General features: G+C 37.9%; 3 protein-coding genes across 3 annotated transcripts in view; all 3 read right to left on the bottom strand.

The window, feature by feature from the left end:
- MAP3K2 (mitogen-activated protein kinase kinase kinase 2) overlaps positions 1-5,103 on the bottom strand; it is a 31,075-nt gene extending 25,972 nt beyond the window's left edge. Inside the window, exons 1-3 of the mRNA XM_080919749.1 lie at positions 5,054-5,103; positions 1,404-1,522; positions 255-295 (exon numbers count right to left, since the gene is read on the bottom strand). Of these exons, the coding sequence (XP_080775875.1) occupies positions 255-295; positions 1,404-1,522; positions 5,054-5,057 (164 nt within the window). The 5' untranslated portion in view covers positions 5,058-5,103. The remainder of the gene's footprint in view (positions 1-254; positions 296-1,403; positions 1,523-5,053) is intronic.
- A 3,103-nt stretch (positions 5,104-8,206) lies between these two features.
- Positions 8,207-9,247, bottom strand: LOC308423225 (protein SET-like; the record flags this gene model as incomplete). The annotated part of the gene is made up of 1 exon (XM_080919883.1): positions 8,207-9,247. One exon carries the CDS (start codon positions 9,245-9,247, stop codon positions 8,378-8,380), a length of 870 nt encoding a protein of 289 aa, XP_080776009.1. The 3' UTR covers positions 8,207-8,377.
- A 4,947-nt stretch (positions 9,248-14,194) lies between these two features.
- Positions 14,195-14,728, bottom strand: LOC308423260 (ADP-ribosylation factor-like protein 5A; the record flags this gene model as incomplete). The annotated part of the gene is made up of 1 exon (XM_080919971.1): positions 14,195-14,728. One exon carries the CDS (start codon positions 14,726-14,728, stop codon positions 14,195-14,197), a length of 534 nt encoding a protein of 177 aa, XP_080776097.1.
- Positions 14,729-14,958: the final 230 nt, after the last annotated feature.

Below are 14,958 nucleotides of genomic sequence, written 5' to 3'. Positions count from 1 at the left end.
TTTTTACTTAGTAAGCATAAAAGTAAATCGTAAATTTTAAAGTGTGTGTTATGAAGTGATCTTACTTACTTCCTAATTTTGCAAAGCAAACACAGTCTTGCCAGTCTAAGTGCATGTTACTCAGTACCAAAGACTATTTCATTTTCAATTTCAAAACCACAAAACTTTATTCAAACCTGTAAAGAATCCTAATAGCTTAACTGAATATACATTTTATTATATGATTTAATTAATGTGTAATATTTCCTTCTTACCTTTTTTCTCCTCTATGTTCAAATTTGACTCGGACATCATTCTATAATAAAATAAAGATATCAGTGATAATCATGCAGAGACCAGATAAATTTTGAAGTCATTTTTCCTTAGCCTACTAATTTAACACAGAAGAGAAGGGGTTTCATTTTCAAGGTGCAATTCCAATCACTTAACGTTTGCCAGAAGGCTGAGTTGAGAATTAACATTGTCAGATCTGACAGCGGGAACCAGCACCAATGGCCTGAGCTAAGGAAATGTAGAATGCTATCCTGTAGTCCTTCCTCTTCTATGTGTTTCAAGACCTCTGAACACATGCTTGCTGGTTTGCTTGTCTTCCTTGTTCAGCTCTAACGACGTGCTTTAAAGCTGCTTTTCTGCACATCCACGCTCTCGTTACTTTACTGTCCTATCTCAGTAGTCAAGCTCATGACTTAGAGAGCTTCTAAATATACAGCATGATACGAAACAGAGGCATAAGCCACGCCCTAGAGTAAAGCAGGACAATGTGAGGCTTCATGAAGTGATGACTTCAGCACTGCATCTGTTATGTTCTGACCTAAGCGGACTGTGAACAATAGAACTACGGGAAGAGGGAACTCAAGTATTCCTACTTTCTATGCTTCCGGCTCATGCTAGTCCTGTTAACAGGATCAAATCACCCCAGCTCTGAGTACCCAGAAGATACTTCTAGGGAAAACAAACAAAAGAAATGGTTTGTCTTTGGTGCATAAAGAATGGATGAAATAGTGACTCTAGCAAGCAATTACCGTATAGCTTTAAAAATGTATTTCTTCAATGCTGTACTTACACATAACATTTATATCATATTGCATATTAAATATAAATACAAAATCTAAAGTGCACTCATCTGATAATGTGCTAATAAACACAACATCTGACTCAAAGTCTAAAAGTCTATGAAATGAAAGTGAACAACAAAATACACTTATTAAAATGGGACCAAAGTTCAGTTCCCAACGCCCATGTCAGGTGTCTCACAAGCACCTGTAAATCCAGCTCCAATGGGATCCGGTACTGCTGGTTTCCATGGGCACCCACAATTTCATGCACAAACTCACACAGAAACACATTCAGGTAGTTTAAAAATAATAAAAATGAAATCTTTTAAGTATTACTGAAACAAATACCTGTTTTTTTGGTGACGAAGGTTTTGCTTTTCTAGCTTCTTGTAAAGATAGTGCTGGCCGACTGGCTTTATGAAGGACAGCCAAATCTTGCATGATTGAATTCAAGGCTTGCTGATCATCTGGGTATTAGTTTAAAGAGACATACATACACATACATTTTTAAAAAGAACTCTAATGTCAACATATTTATCATAGTCATCAAGCAGAACTTATAATGGAATTTGACTGGACTGGAGAGATAGCTCAGCAGTTAAGGGTGCCTGCTGCTTTCAGAGAATCCAAGTTTGGTTCCTAGCATTCTCACTGAGCAACTTAGAACCATCTGTGATGCCAATCACAGGGAATCCTGCACCCTCTTCTAGCTTCTGTGGGCAACACACACACATGTGACACACACTCATAGATAAAATACACCTTTTGCTGTTAAAAACAGGGTCTCTGTGTAGTCCTGAAACTATGTACATCAGGCTGGCTTTGAACTTTTTAGGAATCTACCTGCCTCTTTTTACCAAACAAAACGTTAATTGTGTTACAAAACACACACACACACACACACACACACACACAACATCTCTGAGAATAACATCAAAACTGCTTAAGACGCAAGCTCCACATAAACTAGGCATGTATACATGAGACATTTTTGTCTTAAATATCCTACTTATTTTCTATATTATTTTTAACTCTGTGTATGTTCAGGTGCCCATGAAGGCCAGGTGTAAAATCCCCTGGAGCTGAAAGGTGGTTTGAGTCACCTAATGTGGGTGCTGGGGATAGAACTTAGAGCCTCTAAAAGAGCACTGTGTGCTCCTCACAGCTGAGCTCTCCCTCCAACCCCATTTATAAGGGAGGTAAAGTCATTCTAATTCATTTAGTGACTTAACACCCTGTTTAAAATAGCCCTGCTAGAACAAATTCTTTTCTATGACTCCTAAACAAAACACAAACCAGATATCAAATACCTTAATAAAAAAATAAATAAAAGAGAAAAAAAATAAACTTCTTCCCCAAGACTACAGACATAAAAATGTGTTTATCGGGCTGAAAAGATGGATCAGTTAAGAGCACTGGCTGTTCTTCCAGAGAACACAGGCTGATCTTCCAAAGGATGCTGAGTTCAATTGCCAGCAACCACACAGCAGCTTACAACTGTCTGACTCCAATTCTGGGGAATCTGATACTCCCGTGCAGATGTATATACATGCAGGCAAAACACCAATGCATACAAAATAAATAAACCATTAAAAAACAAATAAAAGTATTTCTCAAAAAGGCCAATAGCAATCTACTGGCTCTTCTTGCAGAGGACCAGGATTCCATTCCTAGCACCCATGTGGTGACTCCAGTTTCAGAGAACCCATAGCCTCTATTATCCACTTCAGGCACCAGACACAGATGTGGTGCACAGATGTACAGGCAGGCAAAACAGCCACTGACACACAAAAAAATTTAATTAAAAGTAAAAATACAAGAAAATGCATTCATAGGAAACAGAATCCAGAAAACTAGGAGGACTATAAAACATGAACTTTTAATGTCGTCCAAATAAATTTCCTTTAAAATCATAAACATGTACCCCTATGTAATGCCAATTACAAACTATCTGGAAGACTATGAGACAACTGATTTTTGCTAGTTAATCAATCTACTAATGACTATTAAAAACAGATAAATAAAAGAATCAAGGGTCTTTACAATTAACATTTTTAAATGTAGCCATTATGTTGGGCAATATTTTATCTTTGTGGAGTAATAACAAAAAATGTTCTGTAAAAGAAAACATTAAAAGAATAATTGTCCCAAAAGTCATTTGAGTATATAAATAGCTAAAATATATACTTCGTTGATTTTTTTTATATTCAATATAGTCTACAAGTCAAAGTATTTGTATTCTAAAAATTAAGGTAAAATTGTAATGCCTTTATTAATACATTCTAGGTTAGGTTAGGTTAGTACATTTATTACTTATCTGTGTGAGTGTGTGCACCATAGTGCTTTATGTGCTTATAGGAGTTGGCTCTTTCCTTTCCCCATAAGAGTCCAAAGAATCAAATTCAGATTTGTCAGACAGTTTCAAGTACCTTTACCCGCAAAGCTATCTCACAGACTGCATAAGAAAAACAATTGAAGTTTTTTTATTTATTTATTATGTGTGTACCTGCCTGAGTTTGTGTGTGCCACATGTGTGCAGGTGACCACAGAAACCAGAAGGCTTTGGATCACCTCAAACTGAAGACACAGGTATCTATGAACTGCCTGATGTGATGCTGAAAACTGAACCTGGGTCCTCTTCAAGATCAATAGGTACTCTTTAGCCATCTTTTCAGCCCTTAGAGAAAATATTTATAACCTTCTTTAAAGCATCCTTTATAAAATAATATGTTTCATGGTGTTTTCTTAGTCAAATAGTTACCAACTGGGTTACAATGTAATCACAATAATATACCATAAAAATGACCACACCAGACTGTCCATTGTTGATAAAAATTGTCTCAACCTATGTAAACTGAGACTGATCTCAAATAGAGTAAAATCACTTGATATGACACTCTTTAAAAATGTTAGGGTCCTTTGGGACTGGAGAGATGGCTCAGTGATTAAGAGCACTGGCTCCTCTTCCAGAGGTCCTGAGTTTAAATCCCAGCAATCACATGGTGGCTCACAGCCATCTGTAATGGTTAAAAATTAACTTACTATATAAGTCGAAGCACAAGTGAAAAAGAAAGGTGGGAGGCAAACAGGAGTCAGTGAGAGTGTGTGCTAAGCCTTCCAAAACAAGACTCATTTAAATGTCTTCTTAACTCTACCATCTACAGTGTGTGTGTGTGTGTGTGTGTGTGTGTGTGTGAGAGAGAGAGAGAGAGAGAGAGAGAGAGAGAGAGAGAGAGAGAGAGATTTCTTAAACAGTTGGATAAAAAGTGAGACAAACTTTGTCAAGTGAATATCAGAGTTATCACGATCAATCTCAGTTTAAAAACAGCATACAACTAATTATTTTGTCCCTGTACCTCACTTTAGGGTCAGGGAGGCCATTTGCTCTGCTTCTTTCTAGTGTCTGTACAATTGCTGCCTCGGGATAGAACCCTCAATATTAAGGAGAAAAGGAGGCAAAAAAGAAGAAAAGGTGATGGGTATATAAGCTGAAATTCATCCCTATAGGGCAGACTGCTTCTAAATTAAACTTACAATGCCACAGAATATTATAAAAGAAATTGTCTCTGCACATCAATGGCTTATTTACTCAATTATAAAATCTGATGACTTTTTTCCCTTCCCACCTTACCTTCTAAACAAATCACAAACACCTGAGCACTTACTTTGAAGTTCTCTACTGGGTACCGCAGTAAATGCTCATTCTAAAACTGGAACAATGTAAAAAGTACTTCAATTCAAAACCACTTTGTTTAGTGTTAGTTCTGAGTATAGCTGTTACTAAACCCAAGGTCTCACAGATGCTTAACTATTCAAGCATTCTACTACCACCTAAAGCTTCAAGTCCATTAAGTAAAATGTTAGCTAAATCTGTATCACATATGACATAAGTGTATCATAAATTTCTATATGTAAAGTTTATTGTAAGATAAGTATTTTATTCTTCATCCTATTCTTTAATTATAACTTTTTTAAAAATGCTTTTAGCTTCAACTTACCCATTATGGCGACCAGCTCAATAATTGAAAATTAGGAAAGCAGTTCTCCCATCAACATTCTTTATTGCACTAAAAGGTAAGAAGACAAACACATTAATTAGGCAACCACAAAAAGAAAATTAATGGCATAAGTAACACAAATGAGGGATATGTGTATGTGTGTGTACACTAAAAATAATTTATAAATTTTTCAGAATACTTAATATTAGGAGCTGTGCATGTAGGTATTCTTCCCTAACACACTAAAGTCTCAATATCCAAAAAGAAAAGCAAGTAATCAGCAACAAACATACTGTTTCTATAAACAGCTTAGACAAATTGAGCCCTTATCACAGCCATCCTTAAAACTCAGCTCCTGGATGCCATTTTGTAATCAGGTCTTTCTAACAATACACAGTCTTTTTGCCATATTAATTTTTTTCTATGAAAACAAAAAGGAAAATAATACATTGTTTTAAAAAGTACATGAAAAATAACTAACACTGGGTGCTGGTGAGGCATCACCTAAATACCAATACGCAGGAGTGGATCAAAAACAGGAATAACTACAACTGTTGCTTGGCACAAAATATATTTAATTTATATAAATGTAAGGAAGGAAGAAAGATTTGTATGTAAGTATGTAAGTGTGTATACTCCTGTTATTATGTTGCTATAAACCCAACTAGAGTGTTTTGAGTTATAAAGATATTCACTATAATCCCCAGATGAACCACTAAAAAGTAAATCTAAAACAGAGCAAAGAAGTCAAAAACTTAAAACAGCACACTAAAAAACACACACAAAAGGTAATAATGGAGAAAGTGAGGGAACAATGTGATACACAGAAAACAAAATAGTAGATAGATATGCCTATGTAAATTATACTAAATATAAATGGAATAAAAACCAGTTAAAGGCAAAGATTACCAGAACAAATTAAAAACGTGCTCTAACTTGTAAAGAGACAAACTTTAAAATCAAAGGCAGGCCAGCCAAGGCTACAAAATAAAAAATAATTTTAATAAAATCCTAGCAAACCTAACCCATAACATTAATGAAGAAGGAGGAGGGGAGAAGAAGAGGAGGAGGAAGAGGAGGAGGAGGAGGAAGAGGAGAAGGAAGAGGAAGAGAAAGGAAAAAGAAGAGGAAGGAGAAGAGGAAGAGGAGGAAGAGGAAGAAGAAGAAAAGAAGAGGAAGGGGAGGAGAAAGAAGAACAAGAACAAGAAGAAGAGGAAGAGGAGAGGAAAAGGAAGAGGATAAAGAACAAGAAGAAGAGGAAGAGAATGAAGAAGAAGAGGAAGGGAATGAAGAGGAAGAGGAAGAGGAAGAGAAAGAAGAAGAAGAAGAAGAAGAAGAAGAAGAAGAAGAAGAAGAAGAAGAAGAAGAAGAAGAAGAAGAAGAAGAAGAAGAAGAAGAAAGAAGAAAGAAGAAAGAAGAAAGAAGAAGAGGAAAGCAGCAGCAGCAGTGGAGCTATACAGATGGATTAATGGTGAAGAATATTTCCTTTTCTTGAGAAGAACCCAGGTTCAATTCCCAACAGCCATATGATGGCTCATAACCATCCATAACTCTAGATCCAGAGGGTCTGTCACCTTCTTATGACCTCCCTAGGGACCAGGCATATATATGGTACATATAATATATACACACATACATACATAATACCTACATTCAGGAAAACATCTCTCATATATGAAATAAATATTTTTTAAATGTTTAAAAGATTTCATACCACAAATACACGAGATATATCCAATATAAACAAGGATTGGCTCAACACACAATACAACAGACTCCATTAATGAAGTAAAAAATAAAATTCACATCACATGAAGGTCTCAAATTCAACCCCTCCAGCACAAAATATCAACACTGGCTGCTTTTTGTTTTGTTTCAGTTTTAACTCATTTTTAATCCATTCTATCTGTATACATTAACAAATAAACATTATGGAAAAGAAATCAATTCTACTGTTAAAATAAGATAAAAAGAAAAGTGCTTAGGAATAGACTTAATAAACTCAAAGCTTATATAGTAAAAACTACAAAACACTGCTGAGTGAATTAAGGTCAAGAGCACACACCTCTAATTCTAGCACTGGGAGGCAGAGGCAGCCAGATCTCTGAGTTCAAATCCAGCCTGATCTACAGAGTGAGTTTCAAGACAGACAGGACTACGTAGAGAAACCCTGTCTTGAAAAACCAAATCAAACAAGCAAAAAAGTCATCTATAGATTCAATGCAATCTCTAGCAAAATCCTAATAATCTTTTTCTAAAAATGGAAACGCTGGTTCTGAACTTTATAAGGCACTCTCAATGGGCCAAATTTAACAATTTAATGAAGAAGAAAAGTAGGGGACTTACACTTGCTATCTTTAAAACTTATTACTGTAATCAAAATAGAGAAGCAGCACAGGATAAAAGTAAGTGGAGTAGGATTGAGTCCAAAAATAAACCAACACCTAGGGTCACTGAATTTTGGCAGAGATGTCATACAATTCAATGTATGAGCTGATTTAATATAATCTTACAAGTGAGCATATGTTTCTTTCTAACCTTAGATTAAGCCAGTTTCTTAAGTTTCATACCATACCATAATCACAAATCATTAATATCATACAATATCATAATGATAAGCAATAAAAGAAAAATAAATTATATGTCATCAAAGTTTTTTTTTAAGTCAACTTATTAGTTTAATGAAGGTCCCAAAATTTACTAAAACAGTCATATTATTGAGTAGTTAGATTTTAAATTTAATCTGGAGTACAGGAAACCTTAAAATACATTGCATATTTTTTATATTGTATTTGACATTGTTTTGAGTTTTACTGTTGTGAAGAGACACCATGACCACAGCAACTCTTTTGTTTCTTTTTCTTTTTTAAATTGAACAACTTTATTTTAAAAAACAAAGATAAAAGTACAGATTTTAAGCATTTTTGCATAAAAGTATATGAATACATTTTTGTCAGTACTTGATTTTTTTTAAAGGTTTGATGGTATGCATTAAAATCTTACCAGTTACAATGAGCATAAACTACATGTAAAACAAAATGTAACCTGGAAATAGTCAAAGTTTTCTTGATGTGTAAAGATTAAGCATAATGGTTTTTCTTTCTTTTTTTTTTTTTTTTTTTTTTTTTCCTTTTCCTGTTGTATTTTGCTCAAGATATTTTCCCCCAAATTAGTCGAGAACCCTGATGTTGAGACCTCACAAACAGGGCGACCGAGCACAGAGGGACAGGGAGGAAAGGACTGCCAACTTGCTCCCAGGGACTGGAGAAATTTAAAAAATAAAAAGAAAATAAAAAAGAAGGTTGGATCCATCAGTCTTCTGTGCTAGTCATCCTCGCCTTCATTCTCCTCTCCTTCCTCCCCTTCATCCTCATCATCATCTTCTTCACCTTCATCCTCATCTCCTTCTTCATCAATATCTTCCAACCCTTCTTCCTCTTCATCGTCATCATCATCATCCTCTGCCTCTCCTTCTTCATCATCCATATCCGGAACCAAATAGTACTGCAAGGGATTTGGCCAAATGTCGTCTTTGATGACCTCCCCTAACTCGTCAGCCCCCGCGTCGGAGTGGTCGGTGAACCAGGTGAAGAAGCTCTCTGGCTCCTCGTGCTGCCTCTTCCTGCTCGCTTTATTCTGCGTTTGACTCCAGCGTTTTGTCAGATCCTTTCCAGATTTCCATTTGATCTCGGTGGACTTTGAAGACGGGTCACCACTCTCATTCAGATGAAATTCTTTGGAAAGAACCTTATTTTCGAAGTAAGGATTTTCATCAAAATAAAAATCTATTCTGTAACCTGATTTAATGTCTTCAAATTCTGTCACTTCGACTCTGGTCAAATAATGCAGGGCCTCCTCATCTTCCTCCCCAAGCAGTGCAGACACTTGTGGATGGTTGACAAATGTTGTTACCCAAAAATTTGGGATTTTGGCGATCAATTCTGACCTCTTCTGAAAAAACGGTTGGCGGAGTTTGTTATATTTTTGTTCTACTTTCAAAATTTCCTCACTGGCTTGTTCATTAAGTCTGTCTATTTCATTTTGTACTTCATCAATATGTTCAATTGCTTCTTGCTGTTCTTTTTCTCCCTTCGGCAGGCCTGGAGAGGCCGACTTGTCCTCCAGCTTCGGGGCAGCAGCGGGTCTGGGTTTCTTGGACTGAGGCAGGATCGCAGATTGCCGCTTCGGGGCCATGGCGTTAGGGATGTGGCCGGGAGACCGAGGCCAGAGTCACGATGTTCACAGCAGGAAGAAAGTCGCAGGACGGCCTTTGTTCTTCTTGAACTTCATATATTCTGTCAGTTGTTTCTGGGGTGTTCAGAGCTTTCAGGGGTTAGTATCCAATTATCAGTGACTGCATATTATATCTGTTCTTTTGTAACTGGGTTACCTCACTCAGATGATACTCTCTAGTTGCACCCATTTTCTTAAGAATTTCATAAAGTCTTTGTTTCTGATAGCTGAGTAGTATTCCATTGTGTAAATATACCACAATTTTTGTATCTATTCATCTACTGAAGAACATCTGGGTTCTTTCCAGCTTCTGGTTATTATAAATAGGGCTGCTATGAACATTGTGGTGCATGTATCTTTGTTGTATGTTGGAGCTTCTCTGGGGTATATGCCCAGAAGTGGAATAACTGGGTCTTCAGGTAGTACTATGTCTAATTTTCTGAGGAATCGCCAGACTGATTTCCAGAGTGGTTGTACCAGTTTACAAGCCTACCAACAGTGGAGAAGTGTTCCTCTTTCTCTGCATCCTCGCCAGCATCTGCTGTCATCTGAATTTTTGACCTTAGCCATTCTGGTTGGTGTCAGGTGGAATCTTGGGGTTGTTTTGATTTGCATTTCCCTGATGGCTAATGATGTCGAGCACTTCTTAGATGCTTCTCAGCCATTCAATATTCCTCAATTGAGAACTTTCTGTTTAGCTCTGTACCCCATTTTCTAATAGGGTTGTTTGATTCTCTGGTGTCTAACTTCTTGAGTTCTTTATATACCTTGCATATTAGGCCTCTATCAGATGTGGGGTTGGTAAAGATCTTTTCCCAATCCATTGGCTGCTGTTTTGTTTTCTTGACAGTGTCCTTAGCCTTACAGAAGCTTTGCAATCTCATTAAGTCCCATTTGTCAATATTTGACCTTAGAGCACAAGCCACTGGTGACCTGTTCAGGAAATTTTCTCCTTTGCCTAAGTGTTCTAAGGTTTTCCCTACTTTCTCTTCTAATAATTTCAGTGTACCTGGTTTAATGTGGAGATCTTTGACCCACTTGCACTTGAGTTATGTTCAAGGAGATAAGAAAGGGTCTATTTTCATTCTTCTGCATGCTGAGTGCCAGTTGGACCAACACCATTTGTTGAAGAGGCTCTCCTTTTTCCATTGAATGTTTACAGCTCCTTTGTCAAAAATCAGGTGACCATATACATGAGGGCTCATTTCTGGATCTTCTATTCTATTCCATTGATCCACGTGCCTGTCTCTGTACCAGGACCATGCAGTTTTTAGCACAATTGCCTGTCATCAAAGTTTTTTAATGCTGTACAGTGAAGGACATGAAATATAACTCCAAAAATGGGAGAAAATACAAATTACATATCTGATAATGGTCTTCTGACTAGAATATATAAAAATTATTAGAACTCAACAGTAAGACAATCCAATTACAGGATGGGCAAAGGGTTTCAGTAGAGACTTCTTCCAAAGAGGATACACAAGGGCGGCCCCATTTAGGATAATGCTCAAGGTCATAAGTTGAGCTGGGGACTGTATACCAGCACCTCAGGGCCAACCACTTCACTTCAGCAGAACAAATATAAACAAAAAGACAGTGGCAAGTAGTCTGAAAATGTGAACAATAGAAAACCACCAACTCCATTTTTACACATATTTACAAAGACTTGAGAGCAGAACCACACAACAGCCTGTTGACTCGGCTAGGGAGACAGTCCAATCAATATAGTCCTTGCCACACAAGCATGAGAACCTGAGTTCAATCCCAACAACTCACAGAAAAGCCAGACATGGTGCCGTGCACTTGTAAACCTGGTGCTAAGGAGGCTGAGAAAAGCAGGTATCTAGGGTTTGCTGACCAGCCAGCCTAGCCTAATCTAAGAGCCCAAGTCCAAGTGAGAAACAGTCTCCAAAGAAAGAAAGTGGTGTGGGGGAGGGGGGAAAGGAAAGAAACAACATCAAAGTGGACAGAGGAGGAAGAACATCCAAGGTTGATCTCTATTTTCCACACATGTGCACACAAACACATATACTCACTTAAACACATACACATGTAAGTTTTTTAAATATTTTAGGGACCAGGGAAGATGGCTCGGATCACAAAATGCTTGCCACACAAGTATCAAGGACCTGAGTTCCGATCCCCATCACCCGTAGGCAAATACGGCAGAGTGGAAACTCCTTTAGAGACTGAATGGCCCTGCAACAGGAGTTGCAGACAGATGTCCTGCATGTCAGATATTTATATTATAGTTGATAACAGAGGACATGACAAGGGGAACGGTACTAAAGGGAAACAGCATTAGGGAAACTGAGGACCACCACACTACAGCATCTATAATAGCGCTGTAGGGAAGACTAAACAGGCAGATCGTTCTTGGGGGCTTCCTGCCAAGTCAGCCACTCTAGACAATCAGGTGAGATTCAAACTCAGTGAGAGTATTTGTCTCAAGGAGTAAGATGAAGAGCAATAAAGATAATGTGTACACACACACACACACACACACACACACACACACCACACACTCACACACACACACACACACACACACACACACACACACACATACACACCTCTTCAAAGAGACAAAACTTGAAAGCAGGTCTTGTAGGGGAAACACTATAACATGTTTTTATCACAAAGACTAAAAGATATAGGCAGTGAGATGACATAGAATATGGCAAAAATAAAGCAAACAATTCAGTGCCCAGAAAGAATTATATAGTTAGCAAGACTATTCTTCAAAATGAAAATAAAATTATGGCATTTCAAGATACATAAAGATCAATAGAACTCACTGCAAGAATGCCTTGTAAGAAAAGAAATAGCCACAGGATAGAGAGACTGCTCAGGTTAAGAGCTCTGGCTGCTCTTTCCAAGGACCTGGGTTCAATCCCCAATACCAACATGATGGCTAAGAACTATCTGTAACTCCAGCTCCAAAAGACATAACTCCAGTCTCTGCTGGCTTCTATGGTTAACTGTATGTAGATGTATACAGACAGAAACATATATAGAAAAAAAAAAAACCCCTTAATAAAAAGAAAGAAAAGAAGTAGAAGAGATGTTCTTCCAGCTGAGGAAAAAAAGGAACTCAAACAATAAGTCCAATCAGTCAGAGATGAGGAACACTGAAAACCTAAGAGTAAGCTGAAAGACTATCAAAACAGGTTTTTCCATAAATTACTTTAAAACATACAATTGTAGGGTGGGGTAAGGTACTTTGTAAGCATGAGGACTGGCAAGCACTTGTAACCCCAGTACTGGGGAGGCAGAGACAAGAAGGTCTGATACTCGCTGGCTAGTCAGTCTACCAAAGGGACAAGCTCTAAACCAGGAAGAGATCTCATCTCAAAATAGAAAAAAAAGTGCACATGCACACACACAAATTTGATACACAAAAGACATTCTACCTAACACATACTACACCCACAGAATAACATACACCAAGATAAATATGGGTCTTAAAATAAAACTCAGTATATTTAAAAGAACTAAGATCACCAGAAAGTATGTTCTGACTATAACTCGCTCAATCTAGAAATAAATAATAAGCAGGAGAATTTTCTAAACATTAAAATATGAAACAAAAAAATCAAACAGGCTGAACATTGGCACACACCTTTAGTGCTCAGGAAGCAAAAGTAGGTAGATCTCTGCTGAGTTCAAGACCAGCTTGGTCTACAGAAGGAGTTCCAGGACAGCCAAGGCAACACAAAAAAACCCTTATTACAAATAATGTAATATCTCAAAATTTCAATCAAATTTTTGCAGTCATCCAGAATATTTGCTTTGTTAACTATTAAACAAGGCATTTTATGGAATGAAAGAAGATACCTTTGCAGGTACTAATCTGCAAATTGAGAAATTATTAATGTTCACTGAAAACTATGCCTTATGTTTACTCTTAAATTCATTTTAACTGTTTATCATATAATTTAATACCTAAAAAGGCTGCAGTTAAATTAATCACTGCTGTTTATAGGATGTTACCTCTTTGGGTAGATACATCTCACACCATGATTTTCAATTAAAAATTACCTGATCGTTTTAATCACGATTTATGAATGACCGATTAGTAGCTGAATTGGCGTCAGGACCAATAGAAGGGAAAGTAAAGTAAATTACTGTGTAATTCTGCCCAGCCACAGCCAGGAGTCTAGCAGATTCTCTACCCACTTGCTTTACGGATTTCCATCTGTATTACTGAACAACAAAAATAGTTATATAATGTCAAGCTCCCTCCCCACCCACCCCACCCCCGTTCATTTTTAAGGAGCAGCTTAACGGTTCTGGGTTGGGGCTGGCTTGTTAGGACAACACAGAGAACAGAGGGTAAACTAAACAGTGACACTTAACACCAAAGGTGGCACCCGGTGACATCAGGAGAGTAACAAGTCATCATTAACTTGTGTCATTTGCTTTCCTTTAGAACACAAATCAAAGCCATTAACCTGAACTTGAGGTATATACACAATACATATTCAACTTTAAGCAAAACACTTTCCATAATATTACATTTTTTAAAACTGGAAACAGTATCTGTGCTGATTTGTATTTGATTCAATGTAATTAAAAGGGAACATTCAACTTGGGGAGGGGTGGGAGAGTCACACTGAAATAAAGCTCCAAAGTTCAAATGTCTTCCTCTCTCTTTGTATTTGCCAGAGCTCTACCACGTCCTGAGAGGATTCACCATGAGAAAATACCAGTCACAGGCTTGGGAGGAATGAGAGTAAACCAGGTGGCGACATTTCATCTTTGTTTTCAAATAAGTGGTCTTAATTTTCTTCTTATAGAAAACTCTTAAGTCAGTTTATTATAAATATATCTAAACCATTTTTTACAGCTTTCAGATAAAGTCCAGCACTTTGTTTATACAGAGTCCATGAGAAGGGTCAGAAGAGATCATCTGATCTTCAGCCGTGACATCATCCATTCAAGTCCTTGGTATAACCCCTCGCCAGTAAGAGCACAGCATGCTTGGATATGCCATTGGTGGTCTTTTAGAGAAGTGAGCTTCAAAAACTGGGAGATTTCTGCTACTGTCATGCATTCTTTAACATCTTGTTTATTAGCAAAAATCAGCAGCCCAGCTTTTCTTAGGTCCTCGTGGGCTAGCATTTTGTAGAGCTCTTCTCTAGTTACAGAAATTCTTTCTCTGTCTGTGCCGCCCACAACAACTATTACAAACTCTGTGTTAGTATAGTAAGTGTTCCAGGAAGAACGAAGGGATTCTTGGCCACCAATGTCCCACATCAGGAAACGTGTATTATTAACCACAATCTCTTCCACATTGCTTCCTATTGTAGGAGATGTATGTACAACTTCATTCGTGGAAAACTGGTAAAGGATGATAGTCTTCCCAGCGTTGTCCAGCCCAAAAACTTGGTGCTCCTGGTCATTGAACAGTCTCCAGATCTGGGTGAAGAGAATTCCCATTCTCGGGCAGCGGAGCCCTCCAGGGCTCAGGCTGCGGGGCAGAAGGACGTGCAGGGGCCTCCGCCTCTGCCTAGAGCCAGCTTCCAGGGACCAGAGAGGAGGCCGCAGCCCTAGCCACGAGCGAGGCCCCGCCGCTATCGCCGTGGCGCTTGCCTGGCTCGCGGACATCGCCGCCGCGTTGTCTCAAAGCCGCGTTGTCTCAAAGCTTTTTCTTACAGCATAAAATCAAG

This window comes from Micromys minutus (assembly GCF_963924665.1).
Source record: "Micromys minutus genome assembly, chromosome: 8".
Lineage (NCBI taxonomy): Eukaryota > Metazoa > Chordata > Mammalia > Rodentia > Muridae > Micromys > Micromys minutus.
The sequence above is the reverse complement of the archived record's forward strand: the minus strand, read 5'-3'. Positions and strand labels throughout refer to the sequence as shown.